The following is a 20,871-nucleotide window of genomic DNA, read 5'->3' on the forward strand; positions in this document are numbered from 1 at the left end:
ATCCTTATCCCCAGAGATGGGGGATAAGGCTGTATAAGCAAACCTTGTTCTTTTTCCACTGTTTATTACTCCTAGTCAGAACACCTTGTCTTGTTTATTCTTCACACATTTACTGTTTCTTTGTCTACAGAATATATAAGCTTTTTGTTCTGGCCACTTCTTCATGTCCTCATTTTCTTGTGACGCCTCCCATGCATATATAAACCATCTATAAAACCTGTATGCTTTTCTTCTATTAGTTTAATTCTTAGGTCCAACCGGAGACCCCAAGAGGGCTGAAGAGAATTTTTTTCCTGCCCCAAATTAGCAACACCTAACCCTCAGGGGTCTTCAGGATTAATTTCTGAATAAGGATCAGAGTTTATTCCCCCCTCACAGGGAAGCTAATATTACCTCACAAAGGTTTACTAGGGTCACACCAAGATAGCAAGAGCTAGTGCCAGGGCCTGCAGGTACAGTGGGATCCAGCCAGCAGAAATCTGTGTTGATAAAGGAGGCAGGAGAGTAAAGAGAACCCATCTCTGAAGGAGGCACAGGGAATAGTTGATGGCTGGGTTAGACAGGTAGAACCCACGATAGGTAAGTAGAATATATCAAACCCTGTTCCATATCCTGATTCCTCATATCTCAGTTCAAATACAATTTCCTCTGTAAGTTTTCAGTTCACACCAATGACATTTCTCTGTCCAATATACTTCTTACCACACAGCACTGTAAAGCTCTGTTCTGGGGGCTTTCTTCCTGATAGTTATGAAGGCAGGGAGAGGGTTTTGTCCATCTTGAAGTTGTTTAGAAATTATACTTGCCTGAATAATGGAAGAACGAAGTGGGTATTATAAATATGTGGAAAATGTACAGACCTGAAAGAGAGTTGAGCACCCATGCAGGGAGATTTCCTGGGTTGGTCCTTTGGTTGGATTGGGGGCAGAAGCTTGAAAGGATGAGGCTGGGGTCTCAATCTCTGCTTAACCTGGGAAAGCCTATAGGACAAGAGGCACTGCGGGAGGGTGAGTGTGCTGCAGTCTGACTCCAACCCCACCCTGGCAGGTGCAGTGAATAGGAGGTTTCCGAGGCTGCAAGATGGGAATTGGATGCTGGAGGAACACTCTGTGGCTGTTGGCTGCCCTGGTCCTGGCAGCCAGACTAGGTCATTTTCAAAGATGGGAAGGCTTCCAGGAGAAGTCCATGAGCAAGGCAAATATGAATTCAACACTCCAGTTCTTCATGGAAACCTACAACAATGCTAGCAATGACACCTACTTATTTCAAGTCGACAAGCTACTTCGAAGTCAGATGCAGGTTTGTGTCTCAGTTTCTCTGCATGTGGGCAATGTCCACGTGGACATTCAGGAACGCGGTATGGTTCCCAGAGAGAACCAAGTGATGGTTTCACCAAGGTTGTGGGGAGGCTTCATTTGGGATGAGCATGCTTTGGAGTGATTTGGACCCAGACTTGCCTTTGCCACACTTTCAAAAAGTTTGCCGAATGACTGGAATGAAACCTTAACTCTGTTACTGTCTGAAGTAAAAACAGTTTCTGAGGTTCTCAGCTATTCTTTCTTGAAAATAATTGCCTTTTGCTCTGAAATTAGTCCTACCAGAGTGACAGCCAATGAGGATGACTTCGTTTCCTTTAATAGTCTGCTTTGGTGAAATAGAAACATTTTCTGTAGGTTCCCCCTCAACATAGTCTTTCAGTGTCCAGGGCTGTAAAGTCTCAGCTTTCTAGCTGTATTCTAAAGGAATCTGGAATTGCACAGGGCATATTTTTGGGCGAAAGGGAGAAGGGGGAGTGAGGAACAGACTTCAACCAGATCATCTCTCTTTTTATGTGTTTTGCACACAAAGTTTCTTTGAAATACACCAATTGAAGATGACAAGGAAAGAGAAGTTGTTTGAAAACCACTTTCGTGGGTCCAACTTCCCTTCAAGTTTACATAGTAAACAATATGTAAGTTAGAGTGGAGGCAATAGCTCATTTTAGTTCAATTAACCTGATTTTGGGGGGAAAAATGACAGGAGTAAAGGTCTCTGGCTAGAATAGAGAGGCAGGAGACAGTGGAAACAGGCGAAACCAGCAAGGCCGGGGCACAGAAAGGGGTAGTCAGTGTTAGTGTGACACAAAGTAGGCCTGACATCATAGTGTGGACATCAGTCTGTCCCTGTTTCAGTCACATACTCTTGCCCCAAGACGGTGGCTCATGCGGCCCACAAACACTGAGGTGACTTGGCCACAAGGTGGCGGCTAATGACCAAAGTTCTTGCCAACTTGGCTTGTTCTCCCAGGTCCATGTTCCCAAGGATAAATCTGAGACTCCCAAGAGGGCTGTCTTGTGCAGTCAGTCCATTATCATTAACAGTTAACTCTAGAAGAATAGTTTATGAGCTATTAATGTCATTCAGAAGGATAAAGGAACAGAGTGTGTGTGCCCCTTGGAAGCCAGGGGAACCTAGGTCCTTCCGCTGCTTGATGGTGTGTGTCCTAATACCTCACAGAGGGGTATAGGAGGAGGGCCTGAGGTGCTACATGCACCCAGGTTCCAGGTCCCTCTCATTGTGAGATCTATGTCAAGAGCCATTCATACTCTCCAGGCCTGTTTCTTCACCTGCAACTGGACAGGATAAGAGTAAAGCAGCACTCGTGAAAATATTTGTATGAGTATGATGATTCCTCTTATTACCTGGCAATCCAGTCTAATAATGAGTACAAAAACACTTTGCACACTGGAATGTCAGTAAAATTTATGGCCAGTATTTTAGATTTTTCATATCTATGGAGTATGCTGTGTGAAAGCTCTGCAAGATGCCAACACCTGGATGGAACTGTCCTTTGACAAAGATAAAGGAGCCCTGCATCCTGAGGTTCTTCAGGTGGCAGATGCTGGGACCAAGATGGCCATAATGCCCTCAAGCCTCCCTCTCCTGCAACCACCCTGAGTTTTTCTGGGGGCAGTTTCCTCAAGAGGGCAGTGTGGGCGCTCTCTCCCTTTACCACCACCAGGGAGAGTACAAAGCCCTCTCCTTTGGTTTGACCCTGATGAAGGGACAAGGAAGCAAGAACTTCCAGGAGCTTCTCCCCTCCCCAGGGTAGAGCTCTCTTTCCCACGTGTTGACTTGAGGGACCCAGGCATTTCCAGTAGAGGACATGAATCCCCAAAGCATTTGTTGGAGTTCCACTGCAGGGTGTGGGTCCTGCCACAAACGGCTTTCCAAGTCTCCCTGCCTTCAGAGTCCTTACAGCCTGGCACTCAATCATGAACGAAACAAGACAGAGCCCAGCAGCTGGAAATAGCCCTAGTGTGTGTTCTCTATGGTTTACACATTCACTGTTTGCGTACAGCCTAGGAGGAAATTGGCACTGTTCTCCCCATCTTCTAGATGAGGAAACTGAGTCAGGGAGGTGGCAGGGCTTGGTCAAGGAGACAGAGTTGGCAGCGGTAAAGGCAGAACTCGAGCACAATTCTTCTGTTTTCTGTTCCATTGCTTTCCTAATTCCATCGCTGCTTCAGAGTAATGGTCCCCACACTTTGTTAAAACACTTAATAATTCCTTATAGTTTATTTTAAAATTTGCTTTGTGCTTTCAGTAAGATGCATGCTTCTCTGTAGCGCATGCAACAACAACTTGAGCTGGCCCAATTATTACCTGGACTCTGTAGCTGAAGAAAGGGAGGCTGCTGGGCATTTGCTCAAGGGTGCAGTGCTGGTAGGAGGGAAACAAATGCCCCAAATCAATTCAGTTTCTACTCCTGTTTTTTAGCTGTGTTGCTAAATTGCTTTCCTTCAGGTTGGCTGAGAAGGAGAGTAGGGAGGGAGGACATTGGGTGAAGCCAAGAGACAAGATGCACCCCTATGCATTCTGGGGATCATGTGTATAGATATGGGGTATTCTGGGGCTTCTGGGCAGCCAAACTCAATGTCTTGCCAGTCCTTCATCCTGAGGACGCAAGGGAGACAGGTGAGAAACCCTCTATGGCTGCAAAAGTGAAGGCAGTCCAGAGCAGGGGGAAGGACTCTGCACATGCTGAGGGTCGACCAAGGGCTTCAGCTGATACTGTGCATCCTCCCTCTGGGAGAGGAGGGAGACATATTTTAGTGTATGAGCTCTGGAAACAGGGAGTGTGGGTCCTGGGGCTTCATGGCCTAGCTTTTCCTGGACAAGTTCAGCAACTGGATGCTGGGAGCCGACACTAACCGTGCCACTCTTTCTCGGTAGCTCACAACTGGAGTGGAATATATGATATCTGTGAAGATTAGCCGGACCAAATGCAAAAGAAACAGCTCAAGAAATTCATGCCCCATTCAAAGCAAAAAGAAGCTGAAAAAGGTGTGTGGTGACAGTAATTTGAGCAGGGACTTGTGATCAAAGGGGGAAAAGTAAAATTTTAAAAAGTATTTGGACATCGACAGCTTTTCTAACTGTATGGATATGGGCCTTCAGGCTGCCCAATGCCATTGGAGGTGTCCAAAGGTGAGTGTGAGGAACTGTCCTTTGACAAAGATAAAGGAGCCCTGCATCCTGAGGTTCTTCAGGTGGCAGATGGTGGGAGGAAGGTTCTCTGATTGGGCAGTCTCTTCACCCTGAGCTGTCATAGTCCTGATTGCCTTCCCCTGGCAGTCCTGCCCCTGACCTTCAGGTGGAAACGGTTTACTTTCCCTGGGGCTTTGCTCTGGTCTCAGCTCATACTCTCTTGTCCCTGGGAATTATCTAGTTTCTTTCTTGTCTTCCAACTTCTGCTCATCTTTTCTGGCCTTTCCCAGTCTATCCTGGTGCAACCACCTGCAAGCTGGTGTAGACAGAAGGGATACTCTGTTCCTGAGTGCAGAAGCAGGAGGACAGTAGGTAATGCTGCTACTGCAGGCTGTCCTGCCCAGATTTCATCCCAGAATCCTGTTGGGCTGTAGGCTCCAGGTGCACCTGTTCCAGGTCCCAAGTGACTGGACAGGGGGCGTCCAGGGGGACATCCCTGTTCAGGCTGACCCCACTCTGCCCAACCATGTGACTGCAGACATGGGGACTGGTCCAGATTCCCTCAGATAAAGGCTTGTTGGGGGGCAGGAGCTTTTTGTTCACCTTCAAAAAATATTTCCCTGAAAGCTGTTTTCTTTCTCCTTCGACAGAGTTTCATTTGTGATTTTTTGGTGTACACTGTGCCCTGGATGAACTATTACCAACTCTGGAACAACTCTTGTCTGGAGGCTTGAATGCACTGGTGCAAAGATATTTGATGAAAACTTAGATGGTCATACTGTGCACTTCCTATTAGACTTCTAAGGACCTCTTCCCCCTCAACAGGGTCTCCATACACCTGCTCATACTTGTGCACACATGCACACTCACACATGTGTACATGCACACTCACAACACACTCATGCACAGGCATAATCACACATACGCAGACACACACTCACACTCATGTACATGCTCACATGTTCACATGCTCACACTTACTCATGCACAAATTCAGTGGCCCTTAGGGTGTTGGCTGCAATTTGAACAGAAGGATGTTAATTCTTTGGGGGAAACAGAGTTTTTCTACTTCAGTGCCTGTCTCTGAAGTTGTTGTGATTCAGGCACATTCTGACCCCTGGCCTGTGCTTGCAGGAGCTATGTTTCTTCCCCATACTCTCTGTGACTTACATATCTTTGTGAGTGTGGCTGTAGTCCCTAAGTTCACTAGTCTGGTAACTCAGTAGAAAGACCCTCAGGACTCAACACATAGTTGTACTCACAGCTATGACTTATTACGGTGAAAGGGGATAAGATAATACCAGCAGAGGGAAAAGGCTAATGTGGAGAAGTTCCAGGGAATGAGGTGCAGGTTTCCAGAGTCATTTCCTGGTGCAGTCAGATAGTATGCACTTAATTCCCCAGTAGTGAGTTGTGATAACATGTATGAAATGTTTTTCCCAGGGAAAAACAGACTCAGTGTCATGGGTTTTCCCTGGAGCTGCACACATAGGCAGTCTCTGCCTAGGATGTGTCCAAGCTTCAGACTCCCAGAAAGAAAAAAATGTATTCAGTATGAATCACATTGTATAAATAGTATAGACACAATGAGGTCCTCTCATCACTTAGAGATAGTTTTATATCAGATTAGGGAACTGTTTGCCATCCATGTTCCCACACTTCAACCAAGACCAATTTTACAAGTGGGGCTTTCCAAAGACCATTCTGGGCTGGCTGTGTGATCTCTTTTCTTCACAGAGAGTTCCTGAGCCTCCTAAGTGCTCACTGCTAGAGGAATAAGACCTATGGCGTTTTCCCTTATGTAACTCATAGTTGAGCAGATTAGGTGTACACTAGACCAGAAATGGGGAGCAGATGAACAGTGAGAACGTCCTCAGTGATCAGACCCACCAGCACACTTCTAATGGCAGCTCGAAAGAGGATTTGCAAAGGGAAAGAGTAAACACACAAATAAGAACCTCAGATTCACCTGAGTGACTTGAGAGAGAAGGGAGAGCAGAGGTGCAGTGTTAGAGGTGGTGACATTTTCATGCAAGAGAGAAGGCAGAAACATCCAGTTTAGCAACTCTATTGTCACTGAGGGCTGAGTGGGTGACTTGCATGGGCCTGCTATCCTCACTTTCTCATTTGGTTATCATAACAACCTATGAAATAGCAACTCCCACCTTCATGTTACAGATAAAGAGTGTCTCTCCAGATCCTACCATCCTAGCTGAGTTTGACGTGTTGGTTGAGCTTTTACAAATGGAATCATACAGTATATATTCTTTTGTTTTTGGCTTCTTTCATTCAACATATTTCTGAATTTTTTCATGTTGTGTATAATTGTAGCTCACTTTAAGATTGTGTAGAATACTATTTTGTGATTATACCGCACTATATTTATCCATTCTATTGATAATGAACTTTATGGTAGTTTCTAGTTTCTAAAGAATAATAGATATTAAGAATAAATATGCATGTGTGTGTCTAATGGGAGACATATGCATGAGTTTCTGTGGAGCATACAGCTAAGGGTGGAATCATGGATAATAGGATATATGTACATTCAGCTTTAGCTAATTTACTCAAGATTTTTAAAATATTTTCAAATTTTTTACTTAATTTACCTCTCTAATGTTATTTAATTATTGATTTAAACCTTGTTCGGCTTCTAAGTTCTTACTTTTTAAAATATCTTTTGGTTATATGACCTAATTGTTTTATTTGTAGCTTTATTTATGTGATTTCAAATAATACTTTATTCTTTTGATAATATTTTACTAAACTTTATAACTTTGCTTTGAATTTTTTTTTTTAAAGATTTTATTTATTTATTTGACAGAGAGAGATCACAAGTAGGCAGAGAGGCAGGCAGAGAGAGAGAGGAGGAGGAAACAGGCTCCCTGCCGAGCAGAGAGCCCGATGCGGGACTCGATCCCAGGACCCTGAGATCATGACCCGAGCCGAAGGCAGCGGCTTAACCCACTGAGCCACCACTTTGCTTTGAATTTTTAAAGTGAACTCTTCTTGCCCTACCCATTTGCTTTGCTTTTATGAATGGCAACTAGGAAGGATAGACACAAGGTAGGCCTCTGTGATGGGGGAGGGGAGTCCAGTCCCTGATGTCTAAGAGACCCAAGACAGATCTCCTTATAAGAGAGGCAGAGAAGGATTTAGCAGAGAATCATGGAAGAGAAGGTGTGCGAGGCAGAGAGGGTAGTGATATGGCCACAGCCCAGCAAAGCCAGCAGCCACCAGAGGTTGGAAAAAGAAAAGAACAGATTCTCACCTAGAGCCTCTGTGGGGATCACAGTCCTGCCAACACCTTTGATTTCAGACTTTGTGGTTCCAGAACTGTATGAGAACAAGTCTCTACAGTTTGAGGTCAACAAGTTTGTGGACATTTGACAGCAGCTATAGGAAGTTTATACCCTATGTTTCCTTTGTGCTTTGTAGCTCAGACTTGGAGATGAGGAAGAGGGAAACCTAGAAATGACAATAGGGGCAGATAAAAAAAGTCTCAGGAAAAACTTGCTCTCTCTGGCCAAAAGATCAGGATGGGGTACCCCATTGGAACAGAGAACATTTAGATAAGTGCTTTACTCACTGCAAATACTGAAGGAAAAAATGAGACTCTACAATCCCTTGACCCCCGACAAAGGGTGAGTAGGGAAAGTAGATATTCAACCTCTTGAGACTGTAATGAGGAGCCCAATACTCATGTTGAAATGGTGTCACAGAAAGCCAAGTAGGGTGCAGAGCTTTCACCTCATTGAGTGTCACAACCCCCTTGCTCCCCACACACATTCCCTGTGGTGATAGTGGAGGCCACATAGAGCCTGGAGTTCTGTTTTTCCCCACTGAGCCTGGGTGGGGAAAAAGGCTGAGTTCCCATCCCACCCAGCTGTGATGAGGAATCTCCCTGACCTGTGTCAACAGAGGCTGAATGAGGAACCTAGCCTTCATTGCCCACTTGGGAGTGATGAGATGGTGTTCCTCTTCCCTATATAGCACTGTCAGGGGAGGCCTTCTAAGAGACATATAAGTGGGATCCAGAAGTACAATATGAAAACATCCAGGTTTTAATAGAAAATCACTTGTCCTACTAAGAATAAGTAAAATGTCAACTTAAATGAGAAAAGAAAAGGAACAGATATTTACATAGAGATGAGACAGATCTTAAAATCATCTGATAAGGATTGTGGATGAAGGGAAGATATCCTTCAACAGATGAATGGATAAAGAAGATGCAGTTTATATATACAAAGGACTATTACTCAGCCATCAGAAAGGATGGATACCCACCATTTGATAAGGATTTTAAAGCAGTCATCATAAAAAGGCTTCAATGATCAATTATCAACATGCCTCAAACAAATGAGTAAATGGGAAGTCTCAGCTAAAATACAGACAATCTCAGCAAAGAAATAGAAGATGTAAAGAAAAAAACAGGTGGAAATATTAGAATTAAAAAGTGAAATAACTGAAATACAAAATTAAATGTGTGGGCTCACTAGTGGAATGGGAGGAATAAAGGAAAAAAATAAATAAAGCAGAAGTGAGAATAATGGAAACTATCCAATCTGAATAATACTGAGAAAGTCGACTGAGTAGAAAAGAACAGAGCCTCAGAAACTGCTGAAACTATTACAAAATATCCAACACACTGGAATTGCAGAAAGAGAGGAGAAATGGGGACTAAAAAACTATTTGAAGACATCAAGATTGATCACTTTTCAAATTTGGCAAAAGACATAAATGTATAGTATCAAAGTGAATGTATATTACTCAAATGTGTATTACTAAAGTGAGTAAATACTAAACAGGATAAACCCAACGAGATCTACAACAAATGCATCAGAGTTAAACTTCTGAAATTTAAAGATAAAGAAAACAATCTTGAAAGCAGTGAAAGAGAAAAGGCACCTTACCTATAGGTGGGAAACTCCAATTTGAATGACAACAGATTTCTCATAATAAACCATGGAGACTAGAAGTGTTACAATGTTGTTTAGGAGCCAAAAGAAAAGGATCCAGAATCCTGTATCCACCAAAAATATCCCTCAGGAATAAAGGGGAAATAAGTCATTCTCACATGGAAGGAAACTAGAGAATTTGCACCAGAAGACCCACCTTAAAATAACAGCTAAAAGAAGTTCTCTAAATATAAAGGAACTTTTTTAAAAAAGGATCTTAAAGTATCAGAAGAGAAAAACTTAAAAAGTAAAAATATAGGTACATACAATAATATTTCTTTCTCTTGAGTTTTCAAAATTATGTCTGATGGTTAAAGCAAAAATATATCATTTCCTGATGTGGTTCCCAATGTATACAGAAGAAATATTTAGGACATTTGTAACTGAGGAATAATAAAGGGGTATAAAGGGAGGTAAACTTCCTACATTTCATTCAAACTGGTAAGAAATCAGCACCAGTTGAATGACAAGTTATGTATTTATAATGTCAATGTATTTATAAAACAAAAACAAATTTATATATTTTTATATATATATAAATTTATAAATACAAATTTATAAATTTATATATTTTTATATATTTATAAAACAGAAACAAAACACAGAGAGAAGAAAAAATAAAATAATAGACCTAATTCCTTTCAGCAATTACACTGAATGTGCAAGCTACAGTAAATGGTCTAAATAAGCAAATTAAAAGACAAAGATTGGTGAAGTGGATTAAATAAAACATGACCCAACTAAATGCTATCTACAAGAAACTTACTTCAAATATAATCATATGTGTGAGTTGAAAGTGAAAAGATGAAAAAGTTATATTATGTGAACATTAGAAGAAAGAGAGAGATGGGGCACCTGGGTGGCTCAGTGGGTTAAAGCCTCTGCCTTCAGCTCAGGTGATGATCCCAGGGTCCTGGGATCGAGTCCCGTATCAGGGTCTCTGCTTGGCAGGGAGCCTGCCTCCTCCTCTCTGCCTGCCTTTCTGTCTACTTGCGATCTCTGTCTGTCAAATAAATAAATAAAATCTTAAAAAAATAAAATAAAAATAAATAAAAAGTAAAAAATAAATTCTCACCTGGAGAACTAAAAAAAAAAAAAAAAAAAAAAAAAGAAGAAGAAGAAGAAAGCGAGAGAAGCTATATTAATATCAGATAAAGTAGATCTCAGAGCAAAGAAAATTACCAGGGATACAGAGGGACATTACATAATGATACATCCTTTGGAAAATAGTTTGGCAGTTTCTTTTTCAAAGAGAGAAAGTCCAAAAATATACTTTACTCTATGGTGCAGCAATTGCACTCCTCAGAATTTAACCCAGAGAAATGAAAACTTACCTCCACACAAAACCTCATATATGATTGTTCACAGAAACTTTATTTGTAAAAGCTGAAAACAACAAACACATCCTAAAATAGGTAAATAAGTAAACAAACTGTGATGGTATCGTATACCATGGAATACTACTCAACAATTAAACAAGTTACTGAAAACATGAAACACATTGGATGGATTCCAAGGGCATCGTCACAAATATCAAAAGGTCACATACTTGATTCCATTTATATAACGTTCTCAAAATGGTGCAACCAAAGAGAGAATAAATTAGTGGCTTCAAGGAGATTCAGAAGTGTTAAGTGAAGAAAGGGAGTTGTGACTGTATAGGGGTTAGTTCAGAGCAACTTCATGATGACAGTATAGTTCTATATCTTGATTGTGATTACAGTCACACAAATCTACACAGATGACAAAATGACACACATGTAAACTATAACAGTGTCAATTTCCTACTTGTGATATTTTTCTATAACTACAAAAGATGTGACCATGCAAGGAAAATAAATGAAGCATACAAGAGACCTCTCTGTACTACCTGATAAGTGTCTTCTTTTTGTTGTTTCAAAATAAATTAAAAAAAACTTGGCCTGAGAAATCCAAAAGAATCAATGGACATAAATGTTCTAACTTTCTTTTATTCTAGCCCAGGTTAATAAACTTTGCCTTCAGACAAAGCAGCCAAAACACCAGCAAATAGTTGTATGACTGATTAATATTAAAGTATTAATGCTACTGCCAGCATTCTTACTAATCATTACCATCCATTTGAATATTTGTTTTGTTAAGTAGTTTACATGCATTATCATCATTGATATTTATAACTACCCCAAGAAATAGGTACTGTTATTTTCAATTAAAGATGAGGAAATTATGTTAACATTTTCCTGAATAGTTCACGGAGGGGAGTTTTATCTGAGCACCACCTGGAATGGGGTCTTGAGCATTCCAGAACTTTGGTAGAAAGTGTAGACTTTGGTAGAAAGAAAAATACTTTTCTTTCAAAGCTCTCAGCTCTCTCTATCTGGTAGAGACTTGATGTGTCTATTTTGAATCCCTGTACACAGTCCACATGTAGAAAGAGTACCCCGTTGGCACTTTGCCTTTATCCTCCCACATCTTATCTTACTATGCATGTCAGCTCCAAATGCAGCACCTACGCCCCTTCATCTCTGGCTGCCTTCTCTGCCCTCAAGCCACCCCATACCAGTGGTTTTGGGGAATTAATTTCTCCTATAGGAGCTTTTATGCAGCCAATGACTAACTGGGCTGTAGCATAAATACCTTACTCCCTCTCCCTTCAGGTAGATATGTGCGTGTGTGTGTGTGTGTGTGTGTGTGTGTGTAAGAGAAAGTTGTGATTGTGCACGCATATGTGTGTAAGAAATAGAAAGTTGTGAGTGCACGCGTGCATGTGTGTGTGTGTGTGTGTGTGTTTTATAATGTCCCTAAAGTTCCCCAGTAGTATTAAGCCATAAGGCTTTTTCCTCAGTTCCTGGGAATGAGATCTTTTTCTCCCCTGCTGGATGTGAATGAGGACAGATGTGACCCAGCTGGCAGCCCTCTGAGACCACATGGAAGAAGTGGAGTGGAGAGATGAAGTTGGTGACACTATTTGAAATCCTGAATCAAACTGTTGGCTTGGTGTGTGTATATGTTCAGTCCCCACTACTAATATGGCACCAGTGGAAAGGGAGTCCACTTTATAGTCCCTTTATAGTCTTCCTAGTTTCTCTCCACCTTCAATCATTTGTCTCTTGGAGGAATTATTCTGATGGGTCTATCTGGGATGAATAAAATAGTCATGGTACCCCCCGGTCCTCCTCCTTCCCACATGGGCACATATTTCCCCTGGTAACTCCAAGTGAAGTCCTCTGTGAAGAGACCTGCCCTGATCCAATTTTGCTGAGGCTAGGGGTATAAATCTATAGTTTGGTATTAGACAGTTCATTGTCCTGAAAAAATAACACACGTCTCCCAACTTAGTCCTTATCGGTAACAAAGACTCTCATCTTTTAAAATTACTTGTATTATTTGTCCTTATTCAACACTTTAAGCAAGAAAAGGGATCCTCCTCATTGGGCCCTTCAGAGAATGTATTGTAGGTCACACTTGCAAACAGATTTTGTCTGATCAGATAAGTAACCTCAGCTTTTCCCCTCCTCCTCCTCATCATCTACTTATTCTACAGTCTGAAGACTCCTACTTGAAATGAGGCTGGGGTTGAAATTCTGCTGTCATGCAAGTATAGTCTATAAGGTCAGGAATTATCCACATTGCCTCATTAGAATCCCCAAACTGCCCTTGCCCAGAGTAACTTCAGATTATGTCATTATGAACTGAAGAATCTGGCAAAAAAAAAAAAGAGTGGAATCATAAACACTAAGCGTGTTAAGATAATAGTTCGACAAATATTTATTTTCTATATTGAGAATTACTGCTTATTGCAGGATACTTTCATGTATAGTGATTGCAGGTACGTGCTCCGGGACACCTAGCCATTGGTGCAGTTTTTGTTCAGGATTCTGTACTTTTCAAACCAAGGAACAAACACTGAGTGGAAGCATTCAATTTGCTAAAAAAAAAAAACAGTATTCAAAAAAGTTCAACATGCAAAGTGAAAATTTTAAAGGAGCAGGAGGAGGATATAACACATGTAGTTGGGGAAATGACACCACTTCACCATGCCTCCATCCAAACATGATTTGACTTTTATTTTGATTTCAATCACTTGATAGTAGAATTAGTGAGATCATTCCCTAAAACACCCTTCTGTTTATGGTGATAATTGGAGACTAAAAATAGGCTCCATCCTGCCATACTCATAATAGAAACCAGTGATTCTTTTTTCCTCCTTATTTTTACTCACGTGTCATTTACTTCATACTTTCCCTTACATGGCCTCTGTTGGCTTCATCCATCCATCCATCATCTATCCATTCATCACCCACCCATTGTCCATCCACCCATTATCCATCTATCCATCCGTCCATCCATTCTCCATCCATCCATCCATCCATCCATTCATCCATCCATCCATCCACTTGGATCCATCTACTTGAACCCACCCATCACCATCTATCCTTTCTTCTCTGCATTTCTCTTTGTTCATCCATTGATTCATCATACCCTCTCCCTCCTTCCCTTGTCCCCATTCTCTCTCAAGATTTTGTTTTTCTTTTTCACTTCTCTTTTATCCCATAATGAAAAATTAATAAACATAATTTCTTAGTTTGATTTTGTTTTCTTGCTTTTCATTTGAAAGCCCAGGGTTGGGGGTAGGAGGCTTACACACTTACATTTCTTTTAAAATTGGAATCAAAATACCAATTCCATCAGCTTAGTCACATCAAGAAGATCCTCTGATTTTACCCTGTTGTTATAGTCAATTATTCAGACTCCTGACTTTCCTTGTCTCCCAAATTCTTTCAGCAACAAAGGAGCAATGCCTGCCAAGTAGGATCTTGGTCATTCTTACCTTCACTTCTCCTCTTTGTGTAAGTCATTGTTATCTATGCATTCTTTTCAAGCAGGCTTGAATATACCCCCAGTAATTCTACCCTCCCTCATCCTAATACCACAGAAAACCCCAGTGAGTTCTTCCTGAATTAATGTGCATTCACACAGTACCTTATAAATCTCTCCTTCCTGAAAGGAGCAGTTAGTAGTCTCAAACTTTTGACAGGTGGTCTGCCGCATTTCCATGTTCACATGATACAACACATGGCCGGTAATCTGTAGGGAGCAAGTGGCAAGGAGATTAAAGGACTTCTCCTTTCTCTGTAGCTTCTTGTGGCAAAAACTCCTTTGCATGGTGCCCAAGGTCAAGTACTCCTTCCTGGACAAACTGGTGGGCTTCTCTCTCCCCCTCTTATCTGACTCCTGTCCTTTTGCCATTCAAAGAGAATTCTCCAGAAACCAATCTCTGGGCAAAGGCACCCCTTGGGCAACTCAAATGATACTAATTGTTTTGGCCACGGGTCTGTAAACTGTCTGGAAAGGGCCTGATAGTCAATCTTTTAGGCTTTGCAATCCATGCAATCTCAATTACAAGTACTCAACTTAGCTGCTGTGGCTCAAAAGTAGCCCTAGATGATGTGTGCATGCATGACATGGCTGGGTAGCAATAAAACTATTTACAAAAATTTCAGTCAGGCAATATTTGGCTCCTGGGGTATGATCTGTTAACCCCTGCTCTTAGGTGTCATTTAAATAATTTCATCCATGTCAGTGAATTTATGTTTCTCCTAAAATTCCCACTTGAAACTAAATGAGGCTGAAATTCACTTGTATGGGCATCCCCTTTGGACTGTCCCCTTTGGAAAGGCATGGCTAGGAGAGGGGGCTGACCTGACCTGCTTCTGGACCTTCAGGACATGCACAGTCTGGAAACTGTACTTGTCGTCACTCTTCTCATTGAAGTCATTGATCACATACTGCATAGTGGCTGCCACATAGCACTCTGATGCAGGAACTTCTTTGACACTCAGAAAGGTTTTCCTTTTCTCTTGGTAGGTGAGGGCCATCAGAGATACCAGTATGGCCAGCAGGATTTGTGGGACCTGCCAGAGTCTGGCCATTGTCCCTCACCTGGGGAGTGATAGGAAGAAACCACCCCCCCTTACCCTCCAGGGCCAAGCAAGATCCCACTGACCTTCCTTGCCTGGCCATATTTAAATGGTCAGTAATTGAAACCCACAGCCCTCCTCCTCCACCCTCTCTACTATAGCTGGACCTGGTGAATGAGCAGGAATACTCTGTCATGGTTGGCAAGTTCAGTCCCACTTTCTCTTCTTCTTTTTGCATACATTCACCTATCACACACATACACTTATGCAAATACTCATCTCTTCTCTTTTGGGGGCTTCCGTCTTAGCAACACACACCCTCTTGCTACCCCATGCTGGGTATGCCTTGCTACCCAGCATGATCTAGGTGGAAGCCAGGCCAGGTGCATCTATCTATTGAACCCATCTCAGCCAGCACTGTGGGTGTTCTGGAGTGACAGAAAGCAATGGAGACATGGGGGATGCTGGATCACAGGGCAGTGGGGCACAAACAGGTCAGCCAAGTGAACACCACATCCTCTCTGTCCTTTGCCTTTCTCTTGGACTCTTCTTATCACCCTTTCCCATACTCTGCCTGGCCAGGATATCACCTTTCCTTCAGGCCTAAATCTTGGTCTCTTCCTCTGTGTTAATCTTTTTTTAAAGAAAATATTTGTGATGTTATTGTATCATGAGACATTGAAACATCTGAACAGATGAATATCCAGGCAGTTAGGCAGCCACCTTTCCCTTCACTTCTGAGTTATTAGGGCAACTTGCCGGTAGGTTAAAAATAAGGAAATAAAAAGACAAGCCTTTGCATTACTTAAGTCTTTCCAAGGTATGTGCTGGTTCAACACAGACTTTGTCAGATGCAGCTAGTGTCCAAATGTCATGCCCAATACCTCCATAGTGGCAGCACACTGAGCCCACTCCCACCACGACCCTGATCGTTTGTGTATAATATTTTGAATATCTGGAGGAATGTGAATAGTATAAAGAAGAGGAGAAAAGAGGAGCAGCAGAAGTGCTTGGCTGGGAGGAAACCAGTTGAAGTTGTGCAGGGAAAGCCTTGAACATGTGATTGGTGCAAAGCCAAGCATTGGCAATGTTCTTTAATGGGAACATCTGGTGGAACCCCACATTGGGGTTTTCATCAGCCTTGAGCTGGCCCACAACCATGCTGTTGATGCAGCTATCTGGCATGGGCTGCTGGTTCTGCACTGTGATGCTGCACTGGGTTTCTGGAATGGAAGATTAGACAACCTCTCCACAATGGCAGCTTTCCTCAGGAATTGCTGTCCCTCCCATGTAAGGCATGATGGGTCAATATAAATTGTTCCCAGTTGGTTCCTGTCATATTGAATGAATATGGATGCAATCTGCTCTCAAATAGGCTTGTCGGCCATTCTGAAACATCATCCAGCCTTGTTGAGATCCAAGGGGCTGGCACAATGATGGCAGTGGTGCGACAGCCTGTATTAATAACTCTTTCCTTTTTTTTTTTTTTTAAATGTATTTATTTTTGAGAGAGAGTGAGAACACAAGCAAGGGGAGGGACAGAAGAACAAGCAGGCTCCTGCTGAATGAGGAGCCTGGCTCAATCCCAGGACGCCGAGATCATGACCTGAGCCAAAGTCAGACGCTTAATCTTCTGAGCCACCCAGATGACTCCCTGTGTTAAGAACTCTTAAATTTGGGAGGTGCATGGCCTCCCTTGGAGAAGCCAATGGTTTTCAGAAAACAAAAGATGTGCCCCATATGGGAGGCAGACTCCATGTATGAATGAAGTCATGAGACAGCTTTATATTCACTTTCCACTGTCCCATTGAATGGCTCCGGCTATGCTATTTGTCCCCTGTAACCTTTTAGGGCACTCTCAGACAATACATACAACCTCAGTCTAGTAATCAAGAACCAGTCTCTCCAGGTGGTTAGAGCTTGGATTGTGTTGTGATGCTATACTTCTTCCTCCTGGAGGCCTACCTACAGGGAAGAGTGATAGCTCCTTTTTCATTTTTCCCCATCTGTTCCATCTGCCTCATCTTACCATCTTACTTCAGGACCCTTCTGATGTGGGGACGAGGAGAAAAAGAAGGGGTGGAGATACTGAGAAGTTCCTACATGGCACCAGCTGCAGTGCTTCTGGACTTGTTGGGAATTATGCAGTATACAGTTCTGTGAGTCCCTTCCTGGCTCTACCCCAGCCTCCACTGCTAGTAACCTCTCCTCCACAGCTCTCTTGGAAGCTGTGTTAGTTTCCTAGGGCTGCTGTAATAAGTTATCATCATCACTGGCTTAAAAACAACACACAGTTATTATCTCACAGTTCTGGAGATTACAAATTCTAAAATTAAGGTGCTAGCAGGGTTGCATTCCTTCTGGAAGCTCTGGAGAAGAACCGATTTCTTTCATTTTCTCGCTTGTAGAGGCCACCTGCATGCCTTAGCCTATATCCCCTTTCCCATCTTCAAAGACAACAGTGTAGCATCTTCAAATGTTTCATCTGACCTCTGATTCTTCTGCCACCTGTCCTTCTCTGACTCTCTACCTCCCTCTCACAAGCATCCTTGTAATTATTTCAACCCACCCAGATAATTGAGGTTCATCTATCCATATTAAGAGCCTTAGCTTAATCACACCTGCAAATCCCTTTTGCTTTTGGAGGCAGCCTGTTTACAGATTCCAGGAATTGGACCAGAACATTCTGGGGGGAAGTTATTCTGTCAATCCCAGCAGCATTCCATCTGGTTGTTTGCCCAAGATGTCTTCCATCTGGTTGTTTGCTCCCTGGGAATCCATTGGTTTCTTTAAGCTAAAGTGTATGGACTTTCCCACTCCAGCTCTCTCTGCTCAGACGAGTTCTGGCCCAGCTGTTTCTTGGGTGCCCAGCTGGAAAGCATTGAGTCAGTCTTAACTTGTAGCCTTGGTGAGGTTCAGACAGGAGCCCACATTGCTTAAAACTTTCTCTCTGCTCTCCAACTCCTGACTGCTTTATTTCCTCAATATCTATGAGTCTTCGCCTACTGTGAGAAATTTCCCATTTCTTCTCTAAAACCTCACCTTGAAATCTCTCTCAGTTAAAAAGTCCATTTGAGGGGCAACTGGGTGGTTCAGTCGGTTAAGCATCTGCCTTCAGCTCAGGTCAAGATCCCAGGGTCCTGGGAATGAGTCCCGCAAAGTGCTCCTTGCTCGGTGGGGAGCCTGCTTCTCCTGCTTCTCCCTCTCCCTCTTCCTGCTACCCGCCCCCCCACGGCTTGTGTTCTCTCTCTCTGTGTCAAAAAAAAAAAAAAAAAAAAAAAGCCCATTTGAGCATTGAGAAACATCCACATAAAATGTTGTATGTAACTTTAGAGAGGTTATAGATCCCCAAATTATACCCACTGTCATGGGCTCTGAATGAAGAACCTCATTTCCATACTCAAAACTACTAAGAATTTGGCCACATTCAGTGCTTCCATAGAGTAGACCCCTATATAACTGCCTTCACGCCAGGTCCTTATTTTGAGATCTGATCCTATATTTCTACCTGGTTGCTGAAAATTTCTTTGAAAATCCCACTGTGTAGTGAAGCTCCTCAAACTCAGGACCAGATCGTCCTTACTCCCCTCAAACTGCCCATTTGGGTGTACCACACAACTGTCCCTTGGAAGTCCCAAAAGCAGCCACCAGGGCCCACCTAGTCCTCATTCACCATTTTCAGCCCACATCCCACCATGGATCATTTATGGGTAACATGGGCCAATGGCTTTATTGCCATAAGACAATGCATCTCTGGGTACACTTCCTAGTACATTTATCTTATTAAAAAGAAGAGAAGAGAAAAGAAAAGAAAGCAAGATAAAAGAAAATAAAGAAAAGAAAATTCCCACTGTTGGTGGGAATGCAAGCTGGTGCAACCACTCTAGAAGACAGCATGGATGTTCCTCAAAATTTGAAAAAAGAGCTACCCTACAACCCAGCAATCGCACTACTGGGTATTTATCCTAAAGATACAAATGTAGTGATCCAAAGGAACACGTCAACCTGAATGTTTATAGCAGCAATGTCTACAATAGTCAAACTATGGAAAGAACCTAGATATTCATCAGCAGATGAATAGATAAAGAAGATGTGATATATATACACAATGGAATATTATGCAGCCATCAAAAGAAATGAACCCTTGCCATTTGCAACAATGTGGATGGAACTAGAGGGTATTATGCTTAGCGAAATAAGTCAATCAGAGAAAGACAATTATCATATGATCTCCCTGATTTGAGGAAGCTGAGAAGCAATGTGGAAGGCTTGGAGGCTAGAAAAGGATAAATGAAAAAAGGTGGGATCAGGAGGCAGACAAACCATAAGAGACTCTTAATCTCACAAAACAAACAGAGGGTTGTGGGTGGGGGGGGAAGGGAGGGGATAGGGAGAGGGTGATGGGATTATGGACATTGGGGAAGGTATGTGCAATGACGTGTGTAAACCTGGAGATTCACAGGCCTGTACCCCTAGGACTAATAATATATTACATGTTAACTAAAAAAAAAAAAAAAGATTTAAAAAAAAAAAAAAAGAGGGAAGATGAGGACATACAGTGAAAAAAAAAGAACAAAAAAACATTCTTCCTGGCAGGAGGCTTTCCGCATCCTACTGACAGTTGGTTTGGAGGCTGAAATTAAAAGGGGAGGGAGGGTAACTGCCCGCTGTCAGAAAGTCTTCCTGCTCAACTTTGAACAGGACACTTAGTTTCAGGTTTACATGGATTTGCTTAATGTGTTTCCTGCCACAGGCTTGGATGCGCTCCATTGGAAGAAGTTATCTGACCACCAAACTCTCACCTCAGTTTGAAGGACACGCTGAGGAAGTCTGCCTGGTTTGTTTCTAAAAGTCACACATTCTCTAGTGCTTTTGTAAGTTCTCTGATGACGTCAACCTTAAAAATAAAACTGCCAGTTATTTTACTGGCAAAGCGAGTTTATTTGGAGATAGCAGAGGAATCGCACTTCAGGACATACACAGTATGGTGAACCATAGGATAGTCTGAAGAGACAAAAGGAAGGTCAGCTTTCATTAGGTTTTAGGAGGACATCAGGGAGGATTATTTTGAGCAAAAGTTCACTGGAGAAGAACAAGTCTTACAGACTGTGATGGTTTCTCATTGAGGGCAAGCAGTGCTTAGTGCACCGTTGCTGGGACAGGGAGGGGGTTTCCTCCTTTTTCTTAAAGGCAGGAGACAAAATTCCTATGTGAAAAATGTCCTCCTTGTCAAGATAGTTTTTAATCTTTTCTCTTCCTGCTGGTGCTGCCCACTGCCAGGAACAGTACGTGCAAGAGAGTGTTCCCTTCAGGGCTTCCCGACTCCATTTTAAATGAGGTGTCCTTTAGGCATTTCTACATTTTCCGCTTTTGATCAAGATCTTCCCTAGAGAGCATCACTGATCACAAGGATTTCTCCCATTTTGTGCCTTTGTCCTGTTGCCAGGAAAGCCCTGTGCTGGCTGTCACGTCCCATGTTGGAGGTAAAGTGCACTCACTGAAACTACTGAGGCCACATGTGAGCAACAAGGAAGGGTAGGAGG

General features: G+C 42.4%; 2 protein-coding genes and 1 pseudogene across 2 annotated transcripts; 1 reads left to right on the top strand and 2 right to left on the bottom strand.

Moving 5' to 3' along the window:
- Positions 1-433: 433 nt before the first annotated feature.
- Positions 434-5,832, top strand: CSTL1 (cystatin like 1). Its single transcript, XM_004754104.2, has 4 exons — positions 434-579; positions 1,048-1,299; positions 4,216-4,326; positions 5,121-5,832. Exons 2-4 carry the CDS (start codon positions 1,081-1,083, stop codon positions 5,202-5,204), a joined length of 414 nt encoding a protein of 137 aa, XP_004754161.1. The 5' UTR covers positions 434-579; positions 1,048-1,080; the 3' UTR covers positions 5,205-5,832.
- Positions 5,833-13,254: 7,422 nt separating this feature from the next.
- On the bottom strand, positions 13,255-15,340 carry CST11 (cystatin 11). Its single transcript, XM_004754213.1, has 3 exons — positions 15,116-15,340; positions 14,391-14,495; positions 13,255-13,335 (listed from the first exon to the last, which is right to left on the bottom strand). The coding sequence occupies exons 1-3, from the start codon at positions 15,338-15,340 to the stop codon at positions 13,255-13,257; spliced, it is 411 nt and encodes a 136-aa protein (XP_004754270.1).
- Positions 15,341-16,185: 845 nt separating this feature from the next.
- LOC101683163 lies at positions 16,186-16,716 on the bottom strand (annotated as a pseudogene).
- Positions 16,717-20,871: the final 4,155 nt, after the last annotated feature.

Source organism: Mustela putorius, unplaced genomic scaffold (genome assembly GCF_011764305.1).
Source record: "Mustela putorius furo isolate JIRA1106 unplaced genomic scaffold, ASM1176430v1.1 tig00000253_pilon_pilon_pilon, whole genome shotgun sequence".
Taxonomy (NCBI): domain Eukaryota; kingdom Metazoa; phylum Chordata; class Mammalia; order Carnivora; family Mustelidae; genus Mustela; species Mustela putorius.